Below are 27,292 nucleotides of genomic sequence, written 5' to 3'. Positions count from 1 at the left end.
GCTAACCGATCCTGTGTAAGAAATCCCCAACAGGTACAGATTTCAATATTTATCTAACACACTGTGAAAAATAAGCTAAAATCAGACACAACTTCTTGAAATATATTGGGAGGCCAAAACAAGTAGTTTTCCAGCTCAATTCAAAAGGATTGACAAGTACCTTTCAAGGCCTTTTCCACTGGCTAAAGAGCAAGGGAAAATATCCAAGATGCCCAGACTGCTGGCCTTAGTTTTGATAAGAACCCAAGCAACAATCAAAAGCCCCACCAGTATAACTCTCAACAGACAGGGGTTAGCAATGACTGGCAACTTCAGACTTCTGCTGTCAGAGCACAGCAAACAATATGAAAAGGGGTTTCTTGTAGACACGAGTGTAAAACCATCCTCTTCTGGAAAGAGGTAAATATCTCGAAATTCAAAATCAGGGTGCTGACTGGGGGAGTTCTTATCTCTCAGTCCTAGACTAGTGTGTCTCCCTCCTCCTTTCCCATATAGCAAAATGGAATTGCTGTAAACCCCCCCTCTCTCAGAGCTAGGAAACGACAAGCTTACTGCAGTCAAAGCAATGCTGAGAGGAAAGGAAGCATCTAAGAGAAGCAGTACTATGAAGGACAACAGCTACGGGGTTACATCTTTCCAGCACTGAGACAAAGTTCTAACAGCACAAGCAATTAAACTCGTGGCACTGACAATCTAAACCTTAACAGCGTAGCACAATACTCTAACAATACTAATCTTGTTTTCAATGCTCAAGACCATCAACCAGAATCAAAAGTCTCTTCATATCCATTTTGCTTGCACAACAGACAGAAGAACTTGAAGAGGTGTCATTACAATAGGGTTAACACAAGAGGTGTCATCATTTGCCTACTGCAGGCATTCAGTGCAGAGTCATACAACCTTTTCAGTAAGAGAGGCTGTCTGCAGCTAGCCAGCGCTGAAGAGCTTAAATGATCCAATGCAAAAAGTTTCAAGAACTCAATTCAGCCAGGACAATGTGTGCATGTACATTGTTACAGCTAGCCTCTCTGGGATCTCTCCATTTAGGACTGCACTGCTGGGGCAGTCCCACTAATCCATCCTCTGAATTCCAGTGCTATGTACCAAGAGATCTTTCAGCATGCACAAAGGTACTGCCTGATGGCCAGAGCTCTCCCCCTTTAGTGCTCTGAGGTCAAAAGACACTGTCACAAGCCTTTCATAACAGCTTTGATGCGTCAACCAAGTCCTAAGAACTAAGCCAAGCACCAAAAGTACTCACTGTACACCCTGGAGTCCAAGTCTAGGAGGTGACAGATGACTCCACAAGGAACTGAAGTGCACTTCCAGTACGTTATGATTCCAGATACAACAAAGCAACCTTCAGTAAGAGCTCTAAAGATGCAAAATTCACTTTGCCAGGGAGCAGACCCTGCATTGACTACTCTGCTGGCATACACTTTTTTTTTCCCCCTCTTCACAGGGTTGGTATCACATCCAAACACCCTGAAGTCTTGAACTAACATTTCAGGGCACAAGCCACTGCCATGAAAGACAGGTAAATGGGGCTCCGAGATGAATACTTTCCAAAACACTATTGCTGTTGAGAAGCAATACTGGCCCATGAATTGACTGGTGTGTTTGGTACTAAGCACAGAAATCAAAGCCAGCCCTCCAATCAAACAAGAGACTTCTGCCTATGTTTAAGTGCCAACATAGCAACAAAAGCACACACAAGAAAAGCTCGGAGCTCTGAAGGTCTAGCACTGGGAAAAGCAAGTATCAGCAAACAGAAAGTTTTGTGTCCACATAAAAGGAGAACATTGTTACCACACCATAGAGTGGTCCTGTTCACACAGCAGCAGATGAAAGTAGTAGGGGAAAAAGAAGTCTGCTGTCCTCTACAAATCCACACCTGGGGACATGTGTCACCCTGTCACCACTGATATTGCTAAGAGAAAATAAGCCCCCAGCTCTTACAACTTTCGGTTCATGAACCCCAAAAACAGAAATACACAGATGACCAGTCAAGGTAATATGGACTTTCTGACCCAGGTTTCAAAAGCTTAGCAAGCAAAAGAAAGTTAACTCTCCAGTTCGGAAAGTTTAGTTATGAGATCAAAGAGTTGCAAAACACTGTGCATAAGACAGGTCATTTAAGATCAAGTGTTTTTAAAAAACAAACACCACCACTTAGTTTTGGACTTGCAGCATATCCAAAATTCAAATTTAAGACAAGGGATCTGTGGAAACTATAGTGGGTGTTGAATTCCCCCCCTCAAAGTTTTCCCACGTGGGAGCTGTGTACACCTATACTTTGAGATACTGTTATTGTCCAAATGTGTCAGAATGATAATAGTCATGGACACAAGTTACTAGCCTTACTCAAACACAATCTATACTAAACTGCATCTTTAATAAGCCTACATTACAGACAGGCTAAGAAATCTCTTCTTTGTAGGCATGGTTTTTTTTCTATATAAAGAAAGATCAAGAATACAAAAGATGCATGCAGATTCAAATCAAAGCCCTACCTACGCAACTCTTGGTTAAACAGGAAAGCCAACATAACATGCAAGTATGATTTAACATTTGTACTTCATGCTCCTTCTATAAAGAGCTATGTTTACTCATTTTCACAATTCCAATCCCCTTGTACCTGGAAAGTAGAGAAATACTCCGCATGCAACCAAGATGTTCTGGAACAAGCCCCCTGTGTCTAAGGCAGTGCTCCATCCTTCTGGGATGTCCAGATGGTTTTCAACACGGTGACTTCTGCACACTTAACCTGCCAGCAGGTTCCAGAGCCTGAAGTACAATCATGTCTAACCCACACAGACTCTTAAATAAAAGTCAACTATAGCTGATTTCAGGAGAAAGAAGATATCTTAAGAAGCTAACAAAACCAAATTAATTCCTGTACTTAAGTAGTCTTTGACTCCAGCAATTTTCATTGTATGCTTCATTGACTGAGCATTATTAAATGATAATTTTTGAGCTGACTGCCTAAAATTAAGAGTTAGAAGGCTCAAAGTTAGCCCAAGTAACTTTTAGGTCCTTTTTCCCCTTCCTACTGCAGTGGTTAGTCAAGAAAAGTGTTCCTCCTCAGAACTGAAGTCTGCAAGACAAGCTCCAGAGCAGACTTAGTGTGGAATGCATTTCCCCACCCACTTCTTTAATTCTAAAGCTGACCATCCCCAAATGAGCACAGGCTGTAACAATTTCAATCAGACTTTAAAGCCTATGAATTCACAACAGCAATGGGAAAGCAAGTAGTGAGGAACTACATTGGGTATTCTGTATTGCGAAGGATTTCTCTCTCCATAATTTCTGCTCTGCAATCTGTGTATCGCACAGAACTTGAAGTGTGAATTCAGGAGTATCAGAGTCTGAAGTCCCACTAGATTTATGAGTAGTCCTATTTCCCAGATACAGATAGCACCAGTACACTTCTTTTTAAGGACCAGCACAACATATCAGCATCTATCGCCCATCTGAACCACTGGTATATTAACTTTTATAAATTAACTACTTTCCTACAAACCAATGACCAGGGCTCTAAATATTGTACCAATACAAAATGTTTAAGATATTAAAGACTTAGAGTTAATATAATATGAATGGTTTTAAAAAAATACCAGTTTTTTAATCTGTCACGGGCTTCCAACTGGGCTCCCACCTCAAAGTTGATCCCTCTTCTATTCGGAGGATGTTTTGTCATTTTGTAATATCAACACTGCTGATTTTATTCCCCTGAAAAATGCAATTAAATATCAATCACTAATCAAGACATAGACAAAATAAGCTTATGTACCATAATCCCCAAAAGCTAGATGTTAAGGGACCCCTGTATTTTTGGTTTGCAGAAAGTAATGGGGGCAATTATCTATTAAACAAAGGTTCCCAAGTGACAGTGTGCAGAATCATTCAAAAGAAGCGTTCAAAGTGGTAGCTACTGGACCATGAAAGATTGAAGCACAACCTTTGTCCAGTAGTCCAAGTTCCAGGTCAATTAAGAACTCTGCAACCCAATGTTTATTCACAACTGAGATAGAAGTTTCATAATATTCTCTCCCCCCTCCCAGTTTTGATGAAAACAAGGAATCCAGTAAACAGGAAGTGGGCAAAAACACACACAGTAACAATCTTTCAACAGCTACCATGTTAGGGAAACACTCAAGAACACTATGTCACCTCATCACTAAAAATGCAATACAGTTCAAAGATATTAGAAATACATAGTTTCTTTAACCAATTTTAGAAGACTGTCTATACTGCTTCCATATTTGCATTGCTTTCTTCCCAATTCTCCACCATTTTCACCAGAAAATAAAAACAGTCTTTATTAAGACATGTTTCCAACAGATAATAGAAAGGTTTAAGAAATCTTGCCAAAGTAGTTTCTCTCAAGGTACATTTAGTGAAAAAGCCTGATCAGGAGTTATTTTTCCCAAATTTTTGTCAGTCATTTCCCACAATTGTAAGATACAAATTACAATCCGTTCCTGTAGTCTTCAAGCTCACAAGATCCAAAAATACAAATAAGTTTTATTCAATACTGTCCTCTTTACAGTAAGGCTGTATCTTGAAGATTCAATTAAAGATGTATAAAACAGACGCAGGTTAAATTAAAAAACCTTCTAATCTTACACTACAAGAATAGGGAGACATGCACTGGCAACAGAAATAAGCAGCAGCATTTTGGTTCACACAACGCATAAACAGCAATGATACTGAACTGCATCTATAAAAGGGTTAACATTATTTTATGAAGAACTACTCTTAAGTTCAAGTGTGGTTCAGAAATCAAAGATCTTTAGGAAAGTCAAAGCTTTTAACGCAGGGAAAAGCTACTCCATCAATACACTTTTCAAACCAGGCTATTTGCCAAGGGCTGGCCATGGAGGCACCCCCACCACCTCGAGTATTATAACCACAATGCAAAGAAACTTCTCTACCAGAAGATGATCTGCTGTCTTCCTCTAAAGCACTGCTTTTAGACTCATCTGCACTACTGTTAAAGCAGCATGCAATAGTATGGGGAAAAAAAAAAAATGCTCTTACCTGTAAGCTCAATTCACAACACAGTGATTTCACACCAAAAGAAACAATATTTTAGCCACCAAGAAACATTGCAAGTTACTTTTCTAAAGTATCTGATAACAAACTGTTGAGTTTGCCCAGCATGGATCTGAACCAGTCCAGGACTCGGTCTTTTAATATGGCTAGAGGTTGGGGTGGGGCAGGGATTCAACTACCACCCTCCTAACTTTTAATTGGGAAAGAAGAGGGGGAAGGAAATTAAGGAAAAGTCAGGACAGTTGGGGTTTTACATTCTGATGAAAAATAAACAGTAAGAATTAAAAAAAATTATATATAATTTTAAAAAATCTGGAAATGCAAACAGCCAGTACAAAGCTACATTCTCTTTTTTAAACAGTTTATCCACCCACACCTCAAACATCCACCATCTTCTCTGCAGATTTACGTCATTAAAATACCACTTTCTCACACTAGCAATAGAATTTCATGCCTCCAAATGTGGAGGAGACATTTTGCTTAACACTTGTAGGAGAAATTACACCTGCAAGATGGCTCTTGTGCTAGTAAACTTATTTCTCCTTTTCACTAAGTAGGGACACACAAAGACAACGTACTCCTAAAAGTACTGGAAGTACATTGTTTAAGTTCTCTGCAGTGGTCCGCTTCAGTAACAGCTGCAATCCTGAAGAATGGGAGTCATTTCAGCTCACCTACATGAGGCTGAAGAGGAACATACACATCTCCTGGCTTGAGTAACAGGATCTCATACAATAGGGCTTCTATAAATAAACATCAATTTTGGTGAGAAAGGCCTTAATATAGTTTCAGTCAAACATTAAAAAAACAAGTATCACAACTAAAGGGAAGTCTGAAAAAAACAGCAGAAGCCATTTAACCATATTTACAGAGGCTGCAGATTCCGTGAAAAATCTGAACTCTGTGCACTTTACAGCTAGAGAAGCTGAACATCAGCATTTGTCAGAGCACACACATTCTGCACTTCACTAACTTGGCCAAGCTTGTTACAAGGCAGCTGATCAGAAAGTTGAAATAGGTGAAATTGTATGGGCAAAAATCTCATACCACTGCCTCCTCCCCCAAAATCATCCTTCCTCTCCCCTCCCAAGTTATGAAACTTGGGCTGCTTTGGGTTCTCACTCACGTTCTGCAACAGGATTTCACTTGACCCAGCAGTCCCTATACTCAGCATGCCTTGCAAAGCCGGCTATCTTTTTCATTTGCAGCTAGTTTCAGGAACAACTTCCTCAAGCAGATGCATACTTGGTAGAACATTACACAAGAAATTACCCAATAGAGGACCTCAACAATTTTACCCTGAAACATACAGCCTTAGAGCAAGACCGAAACCATATGATACAACTTGCACTGGGAGCCATCACATAGCTTGTCACAAACAAGGCCAACAGGCAACACTAAAGCCCATCCACATTTCACCAGCATGACCTTGACCATATAGAGAACTTAGTTTCTCAGAAAGAAAGCAGTGAATAGAGGGGCATGCCTCTGCTTCGAGATTTTATATTTCAGCCTCTGTCCTCTCCTGCAAGGACTACTTAAGAACTTTGAACTACATCAAAACAGACTGTTTAACAAACAACCCCAGACAAATCAGACACAGTCACAGCTACATCTCGGAAATAAGAATACTTCACCAGAACATCTCTTCCAAAATTTTCTTCAGCAGAAAATGAATTTGTACTAACTTGGTAACTAAACTGAGACACGAGCAGGCTTTTCACTCCAGTAACTCTGGGAATCCTTTTTTCTCAAGTGCTCAAGACCATGATTAAAACAAGGGGTAGTTACAAGGCCTACCCCCAAAGCTGTACAGCTTTTCTCCAAAACTTCTTATTCCACTATGAGGATTAGACCTGTTTCAGGAACAAATACTCCAGGATTTAGACAAGTCACTACTTCGAACAGAAAATATTTGTAAATCTGCATCTCTGAAAGTAAACATTTCTGTTTAAAAGGGAGAGCCTTTTCTTCCCCATAAAAGTCACCATGAAGTATTTTAGCTTTTAAAGACTATTCAGATACAAATGTGCCTTCCTGATTGGTACCTCTAAGTATCAGGGCAATTCAGAGGAGAACACACTTACATTAATATCGATCCCTTCAGGGATCATAATTTTTGTTTTTTTAAAACACGTTTTCTGCTCTGCTAACAGCGTGGGTCCTGTATACCTGCACGCGTAACCATTCTTATTCTCTTCAGTTTTAAGCTCTGTCAGTGCTGAGCCCCAAACCTGGCACATCACTAAGTTCCAACAGAAGAGGGTTCCTCTTGAAACTGGAGAAATCTTTCATATTATCATACGGAGCAAAACCGAGCAGCTATGGCAAACTTTCACTAACAAGAGCCTCTATTGTTTCCTCTCTGGAAACTACAGAATCACTGCTGCCTTTTTCAAAACCTTACCTACCTTTGCAAACACTGTTTTCCAAATCACTGATAAGTATGATTAAACCATTCTCTATGTAGTACCACACCAAAACCCCTGCCTTTAAATCAGTCCCACTTCCAAACTTCGTACTGTCTCAATTCAGTACTTCATAAGCAGCTCAGAAAAAAGGCAATTCATTCCCACAATTCAGCCTCTTGTCTCCTTCACTCTTTAGCGTATCTGTGCCAAAGCCAGGGATTTCCCCCCAACCCCCATCAGAACACAATAGAGAAAGAGGAACTCCATGAAAAACCATAGTTCTCTGACTTCATAAAGGAGCATGGTAAACTTTGACAGTTTGCATAAATTTTCAATGCAAAAGTTTTATTCTGGATGGTAAGCTTGCTGTCCAATTCCTATGAGGCATTCTATGTCACTGGTGAGTCAGTAGGACTACATGGTAGGACAGGGAGCAGGTTAATAAAAAGCACTGGCAAAACCAGGGAGTATAAGTAACTAGCAAGAGATTGTCCTGTGTTGACTGAAGATGCAGCACAGGTGTAACAACTGGGATACTGAAGGCAGCCCCAAGATTTGAATTGCAGCTCCTAAACAAGTGACAAGACACAAGCTTGTTCTGTCTCCTTCATATATAGCAGTATAAGCAGTTTCTATGCCAAAACACGTTTACAGTCAATTCCACAAAGCCTAGCCTACTCTACCATTCACTCCAGCACCAGTGTTCCAAAACTGCTAACGTATCTATGTGCCCATTTTGAAACTGCCAAGGACTAAGTTCAATCACATTTTGCACATAAGGTTTTTATTGCTCTGCAATAGTTAGTTTTGACCTTTTACTTAGACCATCTGCACACATGATACCAAGCCTCACATCTTCATCAGTGGTAAAACAATGAAAGCCTCACCCAGTTCACCCCCTACAATATGCACGCCCCCATCAGGAATGGTCAATCCAGAGAAGTCCATGGTCCCCACCACAATCGGAAGACCTTGCAAGTGGATGAACACAGCCATGCTGTGCTGAAACCACACACCTGCAGATGAGAAAAGGTAATGGCTGTATGAGACTGCAAAACAGTATTTACAGACACCATTTATATTATACAATCCTAATGGCATCTTATGAAGACTAAATACAAGTCTCACAAACATTTAAACACCACTTTTAAAAATTGTTTTGGCGCTGACTTGGGAAGCTGATTACAACAGACTTTTATTGCCTGCAGACAAAAAAATTCTGCCTACCAGGTTTTGCCTACAGCAGTGTTGCTAGCACTAAGTATGCCTCACTGTATTTTGCCCTACATATAAAAACAGAAATAAAACCCCACACCTGTTAAAAGTATTAATCCACAAACAGTTTCTGTACTAACTATTCATCTAAGGATCCCTATGCTCCTGCCTCATGTTTTGTTTATGCATACCATTTCATAGCAACATGAGTAAGTTTCAGGACACAACCATGAGTTTCAGAAGATGTCCTTAGCACCAGTATTTCAAAACACATTGTCTCAGATCTTCAGTCAAGCAGTTTTTTAATGCAACAGGAACAGAAACAGGAGAGATTTGAACTGGACATGAAGACCATTAGACACTAAATAAATTCCAAGGAATACTGTATCACCTCCCTTTTTCTATCTAAAAGACTCATTTCAAACAAAACATTGGACTACGTGCAGTTCTTATTTGCACCATGTAGGATCCTCAGCTAGATCTCGACCAGCACTGACTTCTTGCTTTCAAGGTTTCCCAGACTCAATCAACAACTACACAAACTCTTTGAGCAACACAGCAGTGAAACTGGATCCTGAATTGATACTTAAAATTTCTGTAACAAGAACACTGTACAGCTAATTCCTCAACACTGAAACATTCCCTTAATATTAGTCTTAGTATTTTATTTCAGACTCCTATTTTTCCTCTAGTTTATACAAGTAGACTAACAAAACTGACACCAGTAAAAATCTAATTTGCTCTCCTCTTCAGGCAAAAGCCAAGACTTACTCAAAGTACTCAGTGACAAAAGTGAAAAGGTGTCAGCAATAAGTTACCCTCCCCAGATCAAGATCCTCACACCCTCCCTATGGTCAGAGGACATCAAGAATGTCATTTTCATCCTCTCAACAACATCTCATGTAACTGTGCTGTCAAATTGGTGGTGAGACTGGGACAGACCAACATGGAAGCAGAAATTATGAACGTGGGTAATTCAACAGAATAGAAAAAATATTTTTCTATAATAAAACCTATTTGAATTACCAAGTGCAATTAAAGAAATAAATACTCATTACTGAAAAAATTCTTTTCAATCATTTGATCATCGCTCATTTAGCTGTTCTGGTTTTCCCTCTTTTTTCCTGTAACACACTAAAGGCAAAAGACAAACACTCTTAAAACACTGAACAAGCAAAAAGATTTGGGAAAAGGATTTAAGTCACACGAAATAAAGCAGGTTTTTCCTAACTAAATATTCAAGAAAATATACTTCAACAAAACTGCCATTTTTTCCTCCAACTGAAAATGTGCAGTCTTTGTTTTAAGAATATAAGGATTTCATTTAGAAAAATATTATCCACAGTGCCTCTGCAAGAATTAATAAAAACCTCAATTTTAAAGCAAAATTTCCAAAGCATAAAGAAAAGCTACAATTAACAAAACCAAGGATCCATGCTTATACTCACCAAGAAAAAACTCGTTGCTTATATGGCTGCAAACATTCCAAACACTGTTGTACAACTATAGGGAAGGAAAAACATAAGTCATGTGAATTCTGAGACTAAAAGTAGATTAGAGTTTAAAAAAATATTTTCTCTACAGCCAACAATATCATACAATAACACCTCTAGAACATCAATTTAATCTGAAAATATTTCAATACAGAGGGTCAGCAGGCTGCTGTGATCCATATTAGACAGAAACTTATGAGATCTTTACAGACACACAGATACTCCCTCTGCATATCCACATCAAATTTCTCCATCATTTATTTATCCTTTGCCAAACAGAAGCCACCAGTAACTTTATCATTACTCCTACTCTGGCACACCAGATATTTCAGAGTAACACCATCAACTAGGCAAGCAGACAGTGTAACTACCAAACCTTGTATATGCAAGTAACACAAAATTCAAGGTACTGTCTGCAGACATTTAAAGACTAGATCACTGACATGTTAAATCCACCATATGGGCCGAGTTGCACTTAAAGGAAATTACAGGCTACAGTCAGTTTTATCTTGTACATTGAGAATGTATGATTCTAGGTGAAATGATAGGCTAAAGATCCAGCACAGATGATCATAACGAGTTCACCATCTCTTCCAATGGATTGCTAAATATGAAAACAAGAGTTCCTACTGTTGGGTGTCCCCCGCCACCCTTCATCTCATTTATTGGTTGTTTGGTGGGTTTTTTTGGCATTTTTTTTTTTGGTTTTGGTTTTTTTTTGCTTTTCCTTTCTCTGTTATTCCAAGTTGCAGAAATTTTTAACTGCTCTCCACACTTTTCTATCAACCGCTACTTGGTAGATAAGACTTTTAAGCAAGTGTATCTGAAACATTCGAAGATACTTAAATGCAACCAATCTGCCCCAAATCTAACACCCTCTCTTCCTCCCAGGAGTTTACTGAGAACTGCTACTGAGAAACCCCCACAAATATCACTGCATCAATTATACTCCTATCACCCAAACAGTCTTTAACTCTGAGGACAGCAGCTAAAAAAAGAGAAAGCCTCAATTCTGAAATACTAAGTATGGGAAGCAACCCATAAACAAAACCAAACTGCCAAATCTGAGTCAAAGGGTCAAAATGCCTTCTAGATTTGGAAGTACATCAAAATTCTTTTGCAAAACAATTAATTACAGTAGACCGGGATTCGCACAACTGAAGTCATCACTTCTGATGTAACATACAATTCCTACACGTATTGGTGGATTTCTGCTGCAATACCACAGTGGTTAACAAACTTTAACAAGTCAACTTTCAGTATGGGTTATTTAAAAAACCAACCAAAACCCTAGGTCAGACACAAGCCTTCAACAAGCTCAAATTACAGATATACTCTTATTTAACAAGCATGGCTTTTCAATATATACCATGGTAAGACTGATGATTTCTGAATATTTAAAAATATCTTTTAATCTATTCAGAGAGACAGAAAAAAAAACCTTCTTGCATTTAGAAGCAATTCCAACTGCTGTGAAAAAAACAGCCTAACAAATCAAGGAAAAAAAACATTACACAGAACACTTCTTTCATTAAAAAAGCTTCTAGCAACTTAAAACTCTAAACATCTCTATGGTTTTAGATCTTCTTAGTTAAGAAATAATAAATTTAGTGTGAAGGATATTTTAAGGTGCAAATTAATATCAGACAGCCAGAAATCTCTCTAGGAAATTAAGAGCTCAAATGTTTAACAGCTAAAAGACCTGCAGACAGCTCAAGCAAGCTGTGTTGTTTCTTATGGAAGCACAATCTCCAAATCATGAGTTCACCATATCAATCCACGCACGTCTAGCCACATGAACACACACAAGCCAAGATGACCAAATGCAGTTAGTTCTCTCCTGTCAACGAAGACATCCTCAGTTGGATAAACTACATTCATCACATGGCAGAGTGATCTGCATTTTGGTCATACAAGAAATTAACTAAAAGGATTTCTCCACAACAGTTTCTTCATCCACAAATCCAATTCATGTCAATACATGCAAGGCTTCTCCAGACTGCAGGAGTGGCAGAAACAAGCTACAGCTAATTGAATTGTTCTGAGAAGCTTAATGTAGCCCACAGATTGGGCACCCCAATGCCATTTTCCTGTTTTTCTACCTGAACTGAATAAAACCACTTCATCATGCTGAATGCACCAAGTGTAACTGTCCTCAAAAAGACACTTCTCCCCTGCCTAATGGGTATCTATGGGTTCACAGTGCCTTTGTCAAATAAAAATGAAATCAGGAAAAGGAAAAAAGTAGACTGGTTCTCATTACCATTCTATACTCCCTCAGAAGCAAACCCAACAAAAATCCCACAGAACTCCTTGGACAAACTTACTTACAGTGGGACTATATTTTAATATTTGGTTTAGGGTGGTGTTGCAGCAGCCTAAGGTTGAACCTATTGAACAACCTTGGACAAGGTGCTAAGCATTGGAGAGTGGCTTTGCATGACAGATGAGGAAAGGAACCACACATGGGCTCAAAAACTTGTATGACAATTTCATGATTTTGTAAAGACAACAGGTTTCCTCTTAGGTTTCTTCTTAAAAGAACATACTTTTAAGAAATAGGCAGGGTCCGAGAACATGACTTCCATTTGCCTACATATTGTCTGCTTGGCTACAACACTTAGATTACTAATACCATTTTGCACTCAATGCCAATGTTTTAAAGTCAATACAAACATTTAAGTACATTTAAGTATTAAGTCACTCTGAAGTGTTACCGCCTCCATCTCTTCTGAAAGCAATACCTTGGTATTCTAGAGAAGTCCACACCTGAGATAAAAAATTAATGCTTAAGGCTATGTGTTGGTCAGTAAGCTGACCAATTAATTTCTCAGTTTTGACCAGATGTCCTGCCCCTGGCTTTGAGGTTGCTCTGGATATTCCAGTAGCACACTATACACTTACAGCAGTTTGTTGAACCTAAGATTTTTCTTATCAGTGAGCATACACATGTATTTTAGCTATCAGAAGAAAAGATTATGACCAAAAATGAAAGGAGCCAGTAGGAAAGCACAAAAATGACCCAGCAACAGTACCTGCAGCAGTAACTGGACTTGGACTTCTGACTCTTAAGAAGAAGTCTACCTGTAAAAACATCCATTAAAAAAATTTGAGAAACATTTTTCCACAGATAATTTATAGCACCTGCAATATTGGCCACTGAAAATCCCATAGGGCATTGTTTCCAGGCAGTCAGCATATAGGGTTCTGACACTCAGATGTGGCATTCTCAGTTTCATTATTCAATTGCTTCCTGACTGGACAGGACCAAGTCTACCCTACTTGTTGATAAAGAAGAGGATATTTTCCTGACAGTCAAATAAAGGCAAATCTTGCAAGTTACACTGCCATGAGCTTTGATGAAAAACTATGTCTTCATTTAAGATAATGCATTAAGCAGACAAATCGTGTGTGCCACACTGTAAGAAGGATGCGACTTGCCCGTTTTATTACAAGAAGGAAAGAAAGGGGTGCACTTCAAGGCTGCTTGTAGACTTGTCCCCCAGCTCAGAGATGAAAGGACAGCAGAAAAAAACAAACAAACAAAAAAATCAGTGCATCTTTTTGCAAGTTTGATGGCAGCAATACTGAGAAGACAGAACTGCAATCTAGGCAAAGGACTGATATAAATACAGGGGATCACATAACAAAAAAGCCATTAGCAACTTGCATTATAGCAAAGAAGCAATTGAAGTCTGGTATACTTGCAAGCTCTGCTACACTAACAGAAGCCTTTATGCTTTAAGCCTTCAACTTTAAGATTAACTAAAAACCCAAACTCAAACCCTACTAATGGCACTGTCTTTGTACCACTGATGCACTGGTCTAGGCTAAGGATGCTCAGTTCTGTATCCAGAGCACTAGAAGTGTTCAAGATAGTTTCCTGACTCAAGCACTCTGTGGATCAAGAGCTTATCTCCTTGGGAAAGAAGTACTGCATATAAGTAGCAGAAAAAAGAAGTCAGTTTTGAAACTAGTATTTTAACATCAGCAACAAGATCAGGAAAGCTCTTTGGTGCTAACTTCACACTGAAAAAAATACCCCATCCCACACTAAGCAGTGCTTCCCCTCTTTCTTTTAATACAGGCTACCTAGCTAAAAGACACAGCTGGAGACAATAACATCTCTTTTTAACCAATTTCATAAGCCCACCTGAAACAGAGTTCTTCAAAAATAAGGCTGACTGCAGCTGGCTATACCAAAACAGGGCCGACTCAAAGTTCTCAAGCCCACTCAAACCACACAAAGGCATGTCAACAAACTAACAAGCCTCAAAAAGAAGTAATTATATTCCAACATGCATTATTTTCTGCCACACACATCTGGAGTCAGTCAGCATGGACACATTATAGACCCGCACAATCACTTAAGTCTGGTGCTTGCATCCACAAAAAAGCTGAAAAGCCACCAGTTCCAAAAGGTTTTTTGAAACATATAGGCCATGTAGCTATTGGCATTTTGACACCAAGGACAAACCAAGAGCTCGAAGTCACTATTTCTTACCTGAAAAAGTCAGGTAAGCACAAGAAAGCAAAATAAACCTGTAGGCAAGCAAGGAACAGTAGTGTGAAGATGATAAGGTATACATTGAAGCAAAGAAGAAAGGAGTAGACTTGTTCAGCTGTTGAATGAACTATTATGAGCACTTCACAAGACTTTTCAATACGAAGCACCACTAGGTCCAAAGTATATGCAACTTTTCTTTAATTTAAAAAAAAACCTGCACCCACGCAATTAGGCAGCCATCAAGAATGCAGTTTAAATACTGATGACAACCACTTGCAGGGCTGAACAATAAATCCTCCCCCCATGCGCCCACCCCATGTACATTCTTTAGCTCAGCTCACAACACTGTTGCACAAGTGCTCACATCTGCGCAGGACAGTGCCATATGGGCAGAAATGAAGAGCCAAGTGGCAGGGCAGCTTTTCTACTGCAACAGCATCAGTTCCTGTCAAGGTCTGACAAATTACAGCCACAGACAATAACTAGCTTCTAGAGATGCAGTTATAAATAAAATACGCAGTTACAGAAAATTTATCATCGCCTACAATTAAATTCGGGATTGCATCCTCCTTTCTTGACCAAGGGGGAGAATTTAGGTCAATATCATTGCCTAGGTTATCCAGGAACTACAAGAGCATAAGAAAGCACTTCAGAGAACTTATCTAATTAAAGGTAAGAATTAATTACATGCTTCTTACATTTCAGTCAAGGCAGCACTGTTATGAGCAATTACTATTCTAGCCTCATTCCCAATTTGACCTTAATTAATTACTCTGGATTACAGACAAGCAGATTTTACTCTCAAACAGCTCAAGTAAAATTTTATTTCCATTCAAGAGACATCAACAAAGTTATCAGCAAGAATGTAAACTTAACTATTCCACAAGCTGACTTAGATCAAATAATGAGTATTCATCTAAACCACCTTCAATTCCAAAACTATTAATAAAGTCACACAAAAATTAAAGAGAGAATTATACTATCAGCGATCTTCGTTGCAACTCTTCTCACTTGGCTTTTTTTGGAAACTGGTCCTGTGAAAGGATCCTTGCTCATTATAGAAAATTAAATGAACACAGGTCAAAAGCATTTCTGTTACAGAGATGCTCAGCTACAACCTTCTGTACAGATACCTACAAAAAGTTACTTCAAGTCATTAGCATTGCTTTTAATATTTGTTTTTATTCTCATACTGCATACAGTACTAAATTCTGTACACAGAAAGATATTTATTTTATCCAGCTTGGACTCATCAACATTCAAATATCCCTCCTGATCTATTTTCATGCATTTAGGCTAGAAACATCTCTGATACCAGGAAAATTTTAATAAGTAAAGGAGATACAACCGTTTCCCAAAATGGTACTGACAACCTGCTTCGATTAACCAAGCCCTGCTATAGGGCTATGGTTCGCACATCCATGCCAAGCCAAATGGTACAGCAATCCATTTTGGTGGCAATAAGCCCTATCTGAACCTAGGCCTGTCAGGAAAAAGAATACGGTACCTCTCAATTCTGTGCATTAAACAGGTGTGCCATGAAGCAGCTTTCGGGTTAGTGCAAGGATCCACCGTTATTTCTGTTCCTTAAAGACATTTTGAAGGGACAAAATGCAGTGGGATGACAATGTGTCCCAGACTTCACACGACACAAAAAGGCCAGAAGCCTCCTGCTGACGGTACTGCCTACGGAGACGAACCCCAGCCGCGGAGCACACCTTATGGGGCAGGTACCCGCCCCACGCGAGGTTCCTCCCCGCTTCGTTCCGCGGGGCCGGGCGAGGAGCAGCGGCCGGCGCCCCGCCGAGCCCCCCCCGGGACGAGCCCCACCGGGAGCGGCCCCGCGCCGCTTCCTCGCGCGCCGAAGGGGCGAGGCGCCGACGACGGGACCGCGCCGCCGCGCGCGCAACTCCCGCAGCCCCGCTGCTCCCCCGCAGCGCGAGGCCCGCGAGGCGCCGCTCCCGGCCCGCGCGACCCCCAGACCGCCGCGGACGCCGCCCGCGCCCGCCCAGCGCCGGCCGCCGCCGGCAGAGCCCCCGCGCCCGCCTCGGGCTCCGGCGCCACCGCAAGGTCACTCGGCCGCCCCCGCCGGCCGGGCCCTCGGCGCCTGCACTCGGCCCGCACATACTCACCTGCCCGCGCCGGCCGCGCAGCTCCGTCGGCCGCCGGGCGCGGGCGGAGGCGCGGCGGGCGGGAGGGAGGGAGCGAGCAAGCGGGCGGGCGAGGGCCGGCCCGCGGCCCGGGACCCCCGGCCTCAGCACGCCAAGCCGCGGCGAGGCGGAAGCGGCCCCCGCTCGGCGCCCCGGGCCCGCAGCGCGGGAGGCGTCGCTCGGCCCGGCCCTTTGTGCGCGGGGACGCGTGCCAGCCGCCCCGCGCCCGGCCTCCCTCTCCTCCCCTCCCCTCGCCTCGCTTCCACCCCACGCCACGCCGCAGGCCCGCAGGGCGGGCAGGTGGCCCGGCCCGGCCCGACCCGGCGCAGCCCAGCCCAGCCCAGCCCAGCCCGCCCGGGCGCAGCCGCGCTCTTACCGAGGGATCTGTACGGGAAAAAGGGTTAGAACGGAGCCGAACTGCCCCGGGCCCCGCTCCGCGCCGAGCCCAACGCCACCGACCGCTCAGCACCACAAAATGGCCGCCTCGATGCGGAGCCACCAGGGAGGGGGCGGGGCCCGCCGGGAGGGGCGGGGGCGGGAGCCCCGCCCCCTCGCAGCTGGCGAGGCGCGCTCTCCCCGCGTGGCGGCGGACGTCGTGCTCGTTGGGTGCTTGAGGCGGGGGGCGGTGCCAGGCGCTGAGGGGGCGGCGGGGCGGGAGCTGGGGCAGCGCGGCCCAAGGTGGCCCTGGCCGGGCCAGGTGCCGTCCCGTTACCCCCATGGGAACGGCACCCGCTCATGGAGCCCGCCCAGCCTCCTGCCGCCTCAGAGGGAAGACCCCGTGCCTCTCCCGCGGCTGCAGCTTCTCACGCCGGGCCCCAGCGGCACCGCGACGCAGCTCTCGGGGTAAACAGCCCTCGGGTGCTGGAGGCCGCGGAGAGCCCTGCTGACCAAAGCTGGGCAGCCTGCCTGGCAAAAATCCCCAGTGAGGCATCAGGAGCACTCTGCGAGCAGAGGCGTGAACCGTTTCGGGGTGGCAGGGGTCTGTACAAGGGTGAAATACAGGCACAAACAAAGCAGTCTGACACCTTTGGTCCTCCATGAACCCGGATGGCCAGGCTGCGGGCATTCCTCCCATGCACTGGCCCTCTGACCTTCTCAGCAGCTGTCTGCTGGACTTGGTCCCCTTCGTTGATGTCCCTTGTTCTGGGGAGCCCAGACCTGAACACAGTACTCCAGGTGAGGCCTCACCAGTGCCAAGCAGACGGGGATTGTTAACAGCCCCCGGCTGTCTGGCTACCCTTTGGTACAGCCAGAGAACTGCATGTTCTTCTGTCCTATGGACAGAATTGTACAGGGGCAAGTAATCTTTTGTTTGTTTGTTTTATGCTAGGTGATAGCCAAAACCTGGCTGACACAGAAGAGCAAAAATCTTTGCGGGCTGAAGTTCTTCGTGTCAAATATTACAGTGTTTGTCACTGTGGGTGAGTAAACTCTTCTGGTTCAGGTGGTTTTCCTGGGATAATCCATCTTCTGCTCAGAGGCCACAGACAAGTGGATGATTGTTGCCTGCCAGGTTTCCAGATCAGAAGAGTAACTGGTGTGGCCAAGGTGTCTGCAGAAGCAGGGCTAGGGGTGCAGGTGCTGCCAGGCTCCAGAGGAGGACACAGCAGGGCCCTGAGTCCAAGTGCTTTCCTCTCCTGTCTTGTCCCTCCCAAATACCCACAGGAACTGCTGTCACTGCACAAATCTGGCTGCTCCCATGACATCAGCCTCAGCCCAGTGCCATGAGTGGCACAGGACCCAGAGAGCACAAAGGATGGTTTAAAGCAGAATGGTCCCCGTCACTGTACAGCAACTTGTGTTAATGCTTCTCTGACAGAGCCTGTGAGCTATCTGCTGGGAATTTGTGGAAGCAGAGTAGCTTGCTAAAAATACCACAACAGGAAAAAAAACTGTGGCAGAAAATGTCGTTATCAGTTTGGATTTATTTTTTAACCTGGAAATCTCACATGGGGTTTTAACATTACAGGTTTCTAGAAGCAAGAGAAAAAAATGCAGAATTAAAACAGAAAACAGCTAAAAAAAATAACTCCAAAGTTTTGCGTGAAACTTTTTTTTTTTTTTACCAATATGTCAGCATACTGTTTGTGTATTGGGTTTTTTTGAGAGCACCATATTTCATTGAGGAGTTTTCCTCATTTAAAAAAACAAACAAATCTTAGCACATCTACCATGACAGGGCACATGTCAGAATCCACTTACTTCTCCACAGAAATGGGTCTTTCTAGATCCCACTGGTTTTGAAATGTGGGAAATAACCCTTTGTTCTGCTGTTGCCACCGACACCACATGGCTTTTGGCAGTCCTGGGATGTGTCTATGCCAATTTGTGATATTTCTTCTTGTGCACTGTCCAGGACTCCAGCTGCAGTATCCGATGTCAGCGGCCATGGTTAACATTATCGGAAACCCTCAGATGTTAGACATACCCGCCTGCTTTGGCTGACCACGGAGTGGCAGCCCTTCCCAGGGAACAGTGCTCCTCCTGCGCTGGCAGCCACCATATGCACCAGTGCTGCCTCTGCCTGTTCCCAGCTGTGTCTCAGTCAGATCCCTGACCCCTCCAAGATCTCAGCTGAATCAATTGGGATCCAGTGTTTCCTCACCCGTGAAGGAAACCAATAGATATGGACAAATTAAGCTTTGCAGCCAGGAAGGGTCTGTCTGCTGTGTCTGGAAAGCAATTCAGGTCTCACCTGCAAAGCCTTTATTTATGCTCAGCATAAGCAGCATCATGAACCCCACCTGGCTCACTGTTGGGGAGCAGCAGGAGCAGCATGCTGTGCCAGGACAGGTGAGCTGGAGCTGAGCTGTCAGCAGGACAGGCAGGGCACTGCCCTACCCAGCACAGTGCAGGCCAGCAGTAGATGGGAACAGAGCAGGTCCAGTGACAGTGTCCAGATGAGCATGCAAGTCCTGCAGCGATAAGGCAGGTCTGAGGTCAAGGGAGGAAGTCGGTCCACGGGTTGGGGTCAGGGTCCAGATCGGCACAGGAGTGGCTGACCTGGCTCAGGCAGAGACCCAAGGGCAAGGGCCTGTGATTAGGCAGCATTCCTGAGAAAGAGGGAGAAAGCTCCCAGCGAGGCATCCTCCAGCTCTTTTCCTTCAAGGCCAGCTCTACAGCTGTGCTATCAAAGAGCTGGCCTTGAGCACAGGCAGCCTCACTGCTGGCACTTTGCTTGCCTGCCGGAGAGCTGAGCTTGTTGTTTGGCCTCCCCATATCTCAACAGAGAAAAATCAGGCACATGGCAAGGGCAATGCACCGGGCCAGCCTTCTGCCTCCACTTCAGGACCAGAGGAACTGTGCTCAGAAAATGCCTCTTGCTTTGACTATAAAAGGGGGCCAAAGCAGGGAGGCCAGCCAGCCTCTGCACTTGGCTGGAGTAATCGCCTGCAGGGGACCCTCCCCTCCTCCTGACCGGCCACGCAAGGGGCCGGCAGGCGGTTGGGATGTGGGGGGCTCTGTGCCCGCAGGGGTTTGTCTTCACCTGCACAAGGCCCTCGGCTGCCTCCACGCAGCCCAGGCGGGGTCACTGTAGTCTGCACTACTGCAGAAGCTGACTGCTCTGCTGCCTAGAGAGGCAGCGTGTTGTGCAGATCACCAGCCCTGCTGGTGATTACATGGGGGCCAGCACGGCTTGGCAGGGGGTTTACTGACTCATCTGGACATAGTCCTGGCCCTCCACACCAAAGTGCGTGCAGTGGTCCAGGGATGAGTTTTCTGTGTCCAGTTCTCCCCACCAGCCCTCACCCTGCTCGTACCTGCTCTTCTCAGAGCGTTGCTGGAGGTCCCCACAGGTCTGGCTGACCTCCAGGCCTGGTCCCAAGGTGCAGGTAATGGTGGGAGATGAGGGACTCGCCAAGTCAGTGTGCCTTCCTCACAACAGCACTCCACAGCTGGGCAGTTTCTACCTCAGGACAGTTTCTCATCCCTTCTTTGTTGGCCAGAGCCAACATCCAGAGAGGCTGGGAACCGGCTGCAGATCTCCAGGGAAGGATGTCCACCCTCAGCCTGTGCCCTTGGTCGGGACAGGGACAGCCGCGTCCATGGAGTGGCGTGGGAGAGACGTGCAAACAAGCAGGCACTTCTGCCATCAGTGCACTTAGACACCCCCCACCCCTGCTGATTAAACTGGGAGTAGGGGGGAGGCTGTAGACCCCTTCCTCTCCTTGTCCTCTTTGGGGCTGTCTGCCTGCAGGTGATAGAGACCCTGCCCTATAGGCCCTTCTGTGGCCCCTGAGGCTATAGGATCTGGCTGTCTTGCGCTCTTCTGAATGGTTATCCTGTCCTGGGAGTGGGGAGGTGGCACACACCGCAGGGACACCCCAGCCCAGTATTTGGGTACTGTTTGCAATTGCAGTACCTTCACCTTCCCCAGCAGACACCAAGGCTAGGTCATTCTGGGAGAAGCTGTACCTCGCAGCTGAAACAATCCAATAGCTCACTGCCCTCAAAAGGGAGGGTCCTGCTCCTCCTCCATCCCCCACCCTCCACATCCCCCCCACAGCCCACCCGGTCTCCCCTGTTGCTTGTGATCTGAATGAAGCACCAGACCTGGCACAGATGGGATGGAGGAAATGGGGCTGTGAGTGGAGACGAGCTGATGTAAGCCACCAGTTCTCCTTTGGGAGAAGTAGTAGCTTGTAAGACCAGCCTTGGTCTTGGGCTTCTGAACACCTTCATGGATTTGGGCCCTGAATTCTGCTAGCACCCAGCCCCGACAGCTGAGGTCACACAATCCTCAGACACAGGCTCCCTTTATGGTACCAGTAAACACTAAGCACTTCAGACAAAGGGGGATGGCTTTGATGGTGAGGCAGAGGAAGCTCCAGGTGGAGGCCAGGCCAGGAGGAGCCCCTGGGAGATGCAGGTTCAAACCTTTGTGGGCTGGGCAGAGTCTTCAGCTGGTGCCCCCTGCTTTGAAAGGAAAAGTCCAGCTCATGAGTGATGCAGTGTGTCCCAAAAGTTTTCCTGCATGGCCACCTGGATGCACTGAACTCCAGCAGGGTCCGTTAAGTGGTCTACCTCTCACTGAATGCCTAGGCTTTTCCCTGTTCCCTCTTCATGCCTGAGATGGTTCCCCAGCTGCCTGCACCCACACCCAGTTCTCTCCACCATTAACTGTGGCTGACAAATGCTATAGGACAACAGGAGCTCTAAAAGCTGCAATGCTCAGCAGCTACATGAGCTTTCTACATCTTATCGTTGATGGCTGTCCCACAGACAGGTCTGTGGATGTGCCAGAGCCTGAGCCCTGCTCTGCAGAGCCCTAGCTCAGTGCCATCTCCACTAGCTAGTTCCACTGAATCTGCCAGCGCTTTGCTGCGCCCACATCAAACCTGCACTTGGGCAGCGTCAGGACAGGGACCCTCCTGTCTCTGCCTCCCTCTGGTGCTGCAGGGCTCCTGACAGAGCCTTGCCTGTTCCTCTGGTCTCTCTCCTCCCACAGGGCTGATTTAGTGCAAAGCTCGATGTGAGGATTAGGCTAAAAACTGGCCTCCCGCTGCCCTGGATTTTTGGGGAGGCATCACAACCTCTGGGCACCTCTGGTTAGAGGGAGAAATGGAGTATCTCTGGTGGGCCGGGAGGAGGCAGACCCCTCACATTTGCAAGGGTAGGAAAGACTGCAGGAAGCTTCTCTACCAGGAGAGGCGCGCAGGATGGGTGGCCTTGTGGTTACCATGTCCTGTAAAACACCAGGCAGTTGCCAGAGCTGAGCCCTACCTTCCTCCATCTCAAGCTGAATCTACAAGAGGTCCAAAAGCTGCCTGTGATCCCCCAACAGCTGCCGAACCTCTTCAGGAGCTGGGGTGGAGCATGGACAGCAGACCTGAGGGCATGGTGTCTGTCAGCTGCAGTCAGTAGCTGGGAGAATTGCTTTTACCATTTTTGTTTGCAGATTCCCAGGACACAATTGCAGAGACAGCAAAAGGCTCATGCCAGGCTCTGTGAAAAGGAGACTTAGACCAGCCGGAAATTCAACAGCACCAGCAAGAGCATGCAGCACCGCAAGGGTGCTGGTCCCATCAGGACATATTACCCTTCCACAAATGGTGGCAAGTCTCAGAGAAGCTGCAGCTGCCTCCTCTCTACAAGGAGCCAAAGACAAGTGAGCTGTGTCTCAAGCCACCCTCTGGCACAGGGTCTTACTGAGCGGCTGGTGGAAGCAAGAGAACAAACCACCAGCTCATTATGAGCCCAGCCGCTACTCTGGCCATTGATTTTTTGAGTGATCCAGGTATCAGGCCAAGGTGACTGCACGAGTGAGTCCAAGTCTCTGAGCCTGAGCTGAAGCACTTAGTTTGTGGGCTTTTTTGATTTGGCCAAAATCGGCTCATTTCACAGCAGAGCCTTGGGGAACACTTAGACATCAGGCTGCAGAAATCCACCTAGGAAAGGGCTGCGTGAGGTTACAATGCTGTTGATCTTCCTTCCGCTCTCACTTGTCATTGCTTGCCTCCTGAAGGGTACATACCTCCTACCACGCTCCTGCCAGCAAGGCTGGTGTGAAGACCCAGTGATGTGGCCAGCACAGGTGATCTTGAACTGCTGGAGTGACTGAGCAGCCCTTACCAGCTTTGCCTGAAGTGCACCATCTTTGCTCAGTGCTGCCAGGACAGTGACCACCCCCAGAGCATCAGCAGCACTGGCCAGACCCAGGGCAGTAACTCGTCACTGCGTGGCTGAAGTTGCACAGCCAGCACTTGTGCTGCAGCCCCACCACAGTGTGCAAGCAGCGCGAGTCTGGAGCACCAACACAGAGTGCTCCCAGCTGCTCCTTGGAGCAGGGATGGAGGAAAGGTCAGACAATACTCCAGTCTGAACGTAAAAATGTCCCAGGTGGGTCAGCCCGACAGCCTGTCTAACCACATCTCCAACAGCAGAGACTATGCAGGGACAGCACGTGTGTGTGGCCACCTCCTGCAGTCCACTTGCCGTGCCCACAGCTGCTGGATGAGGCCTGTTAGCAGCACATCTCTCCTTATCCTCCGACTGCCCATTTGTGGAGCTATTGCCCATAAACTTCTCTAATCCCTTTTTGACTTGTTTTCTGAAAGGCTCCAGAAGATCCTGTGTAAAGAAGTATTGTCCTTTATCTGTTTTAACCTCTTCTCTTCCAAGTTTAATTGAGTGTCCCTAGTAGCTGCCTGAGAGTTAAGACAGAACCAGCCCACAGCTTGGTTTCCAAGTGTTTATGTCACGCTGATTCCCAAATGTTATTCATTAACACTGACATCCAGTCTGAAATCTGCAGCTCCAGGTGGACATGATCATGCTTCAGAAATTCACAAAAAGGACAAGAGACAACCATGGAGATTGTATTTATTATTAGAACAGAGGAGAGGCTGCTTTACTGATTTGTATTTACAAATCTATTGGCAAAGAAAATAATATCCAGTGTCATTTATTAGCCTATTTTACAGCCCTGGCAAGAAGCATTCAGTTGTAATAGCAGCAAATGCCTACAGTTTGATTGACTGCTACAGCTAAGTGCAAGGAGTAACATGGATCACCTACACGGTGTGGCTGGCTGTGGGTGAAGCCCAACACAGGCACATGCATCTGCAGCCCAAAGAGGAGGGCAGGCACTACACGGCTGCTCCAGCCCACAGAGGGGGGGCAGGATGTGGCACCCCAAGCCTATTCAACGATTCAAATTTCAGTACAATATGGCAGAGCCGGTCCCCCTACCTGTCTCTACATTTCTGGGAAGGTAGCCCCACATCTGAAGTACAAGTTGTTCAGCATTTCAGAAGGCCAAGCTGAGCTGAATGGCTTCAAAGTGATGGGATAGGATGGGGTGAGATGGGATGGCTGTGTGAAACAGATCCTGACACATTTTTGCGGGCATGTTTGACAGAGCTAATCCTGACGTGGGAGCAAGATTTCCTGGCCCATTGGACCACAGAAGCACCTGGTACAAGGAGAGGAACCACAACCCTTGTTCAGCTGGGCACAAACCGAACTCCCTCTGTGGAGTTCATCTGAGCAAACGTGTGCCCTGGCAACCCCATTCAGGTACTTCAGGAGATCCAAGCAGCCAGTAGGCTTGGGACACTCTCTGCACATGGCACCTTATGCCCAAACGTTTAGTACAGATTCAGACACCAGCTTTAAACCTCTCTACTAGCAGGGCTCAGCTCCCCACTGCAATCAGAAGAGGATGATCCCAGGTCCCCACTTGAAAGGGAGAGGAATGCAGAAATATAAATGAAAGCTTGGATGCTACCAGCAGACTTAGCATTGCATGAGTAATCCCAACATGCAGCTTTTTGCAGCAGACCTGCCTCCAGCAGGGAAAACACTTCAAAGGAAGAGAAGAGTAATACCAGGATGCCACCGAATTAGAAATTGCTGCTTGCTAAGGAACATGCAACAGTATCCAGAAGCTGCAGGGAAATCCATGCACTGCCTCTGAAAGACACTGTCCTTGCTGTGCCTTACTTCTGGTGGCACACAGAAAGTCGCAGGTGTTTAACAGCAGCAGTAAGAATGCTGAGCTGCCCACCTAACACCGCTCCTACACAGGCTCCAGCACATCTCAGCCACTCAGACCTGCCTCCTCCTTTCTCTTCCCTTCCTTCCCCTTCTCTTCCCAACCTCTCTGTAAATCCTCTGGGAATTAGGCGGGAGGCACATAGGTGCCACAGTTGACTCCAGGCAGTACCAAGCATTTCACAAGCACACAGCAATGCTGCTGCTCTGCCTGGAAAGGCATATCTGAGCACAGGTACTGTTGAGGGCCTTCCCAGCTTTCTTTAGACCTGGGCTGAACCAGAAGGGTGGACAAAACTGGTATTCAGTCCCCAGCAGAGACTGGGAAGGATGTGGTACCAGGACGGGTGGGTGCCAGAGCCGTGAGGCTGGTCTGAGCATGGCCCTTCAGGAAAGCTGGTGTCAGGTCACTTTGCCCGTAGCAGAAAGGAGCTGCAAGGCCGCTGGGGTTACCCCTCCAGAGGATACAGCCCTCATTAGGAGGATGCCAAAGAGGTTGTTTATCTGTCTGTTGTCAGGTGCATGGCCTTCCTCTTGTCCCCTGCTTCCGTGGCATGGGTGGGTGCTGGTTTAGCTCAGCACAGGGCTGGTCCCACATGCTAACCACATGCTGCTGTGCAGCTCTGAAGCCGCCTAAAGAAGGTGAGGTGGATGATGTGTAGATCTGGCCTGCCAGGGCTCCCAGCTGTGGGATGTCTGCCTACCTGCCCACCAGCAGCAGAGGCTCAAACATCTCCTCTCCCTGGGCTGCAATGTGTTTCCACTGACCAGCGCAGTCCAAGGAACCTCTCTGCCTCAGCGAACCCACCCGCACCTTCACATCCCTCTACCCACAGCATCGTGGGGTGTCAGAACAACCCTCACACCTCCAACCAACAGTCTGCAGAGGTGAACCAGGCTGGCTCCATAGCACTGGGATTATCCCCAATGAGGCAGCATCTCCCCAGGACCAGCTTATGCCACAACACAGGAGTGATGTCCTCCTACCTGAAGTCAACTCTGCCTCCAGAAGGGAGATGGAGAGTCTCACTGCCCCAGGTAGCGGTTTCTCACAGATGTCACAGCCCTTTCAATGAGCAACCAGTCCTGTGGCTCCAAGGGGGAGGGCTGCTCCCCTCTGACACACGCTGGAAGGCCAGGAACCACTGAATCTGGCCTGGCATGCCCAAGGACTTCCTGGTGCTGAACAGCTTGAGCCTTCCAGGAGTGTCTAGTCCTTGTCCTTGAGGTCATATGCTGGGAGATGCTCAGGGGCTAACCCAGGGTGTGACAACAGCAAAGACAATGGAAGAAACCTAAGTGGAGAAGACTTCAGGCACCCAGCAACTCCCCAGAGCAATGTTTTGGATGCCAGGGCCAGCGGCTCAAACCAGCCCTTTGATGAAGCTCGTGTCCAAGTGCACTATCAGCATGCGAAGAAAGGACATTTCTTTGCGTGTGTTCTCAAAGATAATGCGAGGGTCGTCAGACTGGCAGCGCAGGCAGTTGGGGGCCATCACCATGGCCAGGTTATTCACATCCATCTTTGTTCTGCCCACATTTGATGGCTGAGCAAAGATCTGCAGATAATAAGACGACATTCAGCTGGAGCAGTGGAAAAGGGCAAAAGACTCCAAACACGTGGCCTAAGAAGAGGTGCAAGGAGAGCAGAGATGTGGCCTCCCTAAAAGACAGTGCCCCAACAGCCACATGTTCATAGGGGAAGACCACTATGCTCTGATGTAGCCAACAGCGTGGGAGCCTCAGCAGGCAGGGAACATCTTGCAGATCTCAACCTTTGGGACCAGGCCCATGCTCTACAAGATCAGGAATACCGTTTATTGCTCCCATAAGGGACAAAGACAGCAGACCCCCCCCTCCATCAATCCCACCTTAAATACAGGTGAGAGGTCCTAAAACCCTGCCGATGGCCCACCACAGCTGTCCCACTAACTGTGCCCCATGTGCTCCAGGCTCTTGGCC

General features: G+C 46.1%; 2 protein-coding genes across 13 annotated transcripts in view; both read right to left on the bottom strand.

Moving 5' to 3' along the window:
• Nucleotides 1-17,342, bottom strand: part of PHF20 (PHD finger protein 20) — a 74,568-nt gene extending 57,226 nt beyond the window's left edge. For 4 of the 11 annotated variants that reach the window (XM_075057728.1, XM_075057657.1, XM_075057737.1 and 1 more), the window contains exons 1-5: nucleotides 17,211-17,342; nucleotides 13,213-13,261; nucleotides 10,133-10,187; nucleotides 8,357-8,485; nucleotides 3,618-3,732 (exon numbers count right to left, since the gene is read on the bottom strand). In XM_075057728.1, coding sequence (XP_074913829.1) covers nucleotides 3,618-3,700 — 83 coding nt within the window. In that variant the 5' untranslated portion in view covers nucleotides 3,701-3,732; nucleotides 8,357-8,485; nucleotides 10,133-10,187; nucleotides 13,213-13,261; nucleotides 17,211-17,342. Of the gene's footprint in view, nucleotides 1-2,638; nucleotides 2,788-3,617; nucleotides 3,733-8,356; nucleotides 8,486-10,132; nucleotides 10,188-13,212; nucleotides 13,262-16,191; nucleotides 16,271-17,210 lie in introns of those variants that run through there. The other 7 variants (XM_075057684.1, XM_075057676.1, XM_075057666.1 and 4 more) reach the window with 7 other exon arrangements.
• A 7,282-nt stretch (nucleotides 17,343-24,624) lies between these two features.
• The window catches only part of LOC142044787 (rho GTPase-activating protein 39-like), a 58,009-nt gene continuing 55,341 nt past the window's right edge, over nucleotides 24,625-27,292 (bottom strand). For both annotated transcript variants that reach the window (XM_075057633.1, XM_075057642.1), the window contains one exon: nucleotides 24,625-26,889. In XM_075057633.1, coding sequence (XP_074913734.1) covers nucleotides 26,695-26,889 — 195 coding nt within the window. In that variant the 3' untranslated portion in view covers nucleotides 24,625-26,694. The remainder of the gene's footprint in view (nucleotides 26,890-27,292) is intronic.

This window comes from Buteo buteo, chromosome 2 (assembly GCF_964188355.1).
Source record: "Buteo buteo chromosome 2, bButBut1.hap1.1, whole genome shotgun sequence".
NCBI lineage: Eukaryota > Metazoa > Chordata > Aves > Accipitriformes > Accipitridae > Buteo > Buteo buteo.
This window is presented reverse-complemented; position numbering and strand designations above follow the sequence as displayed.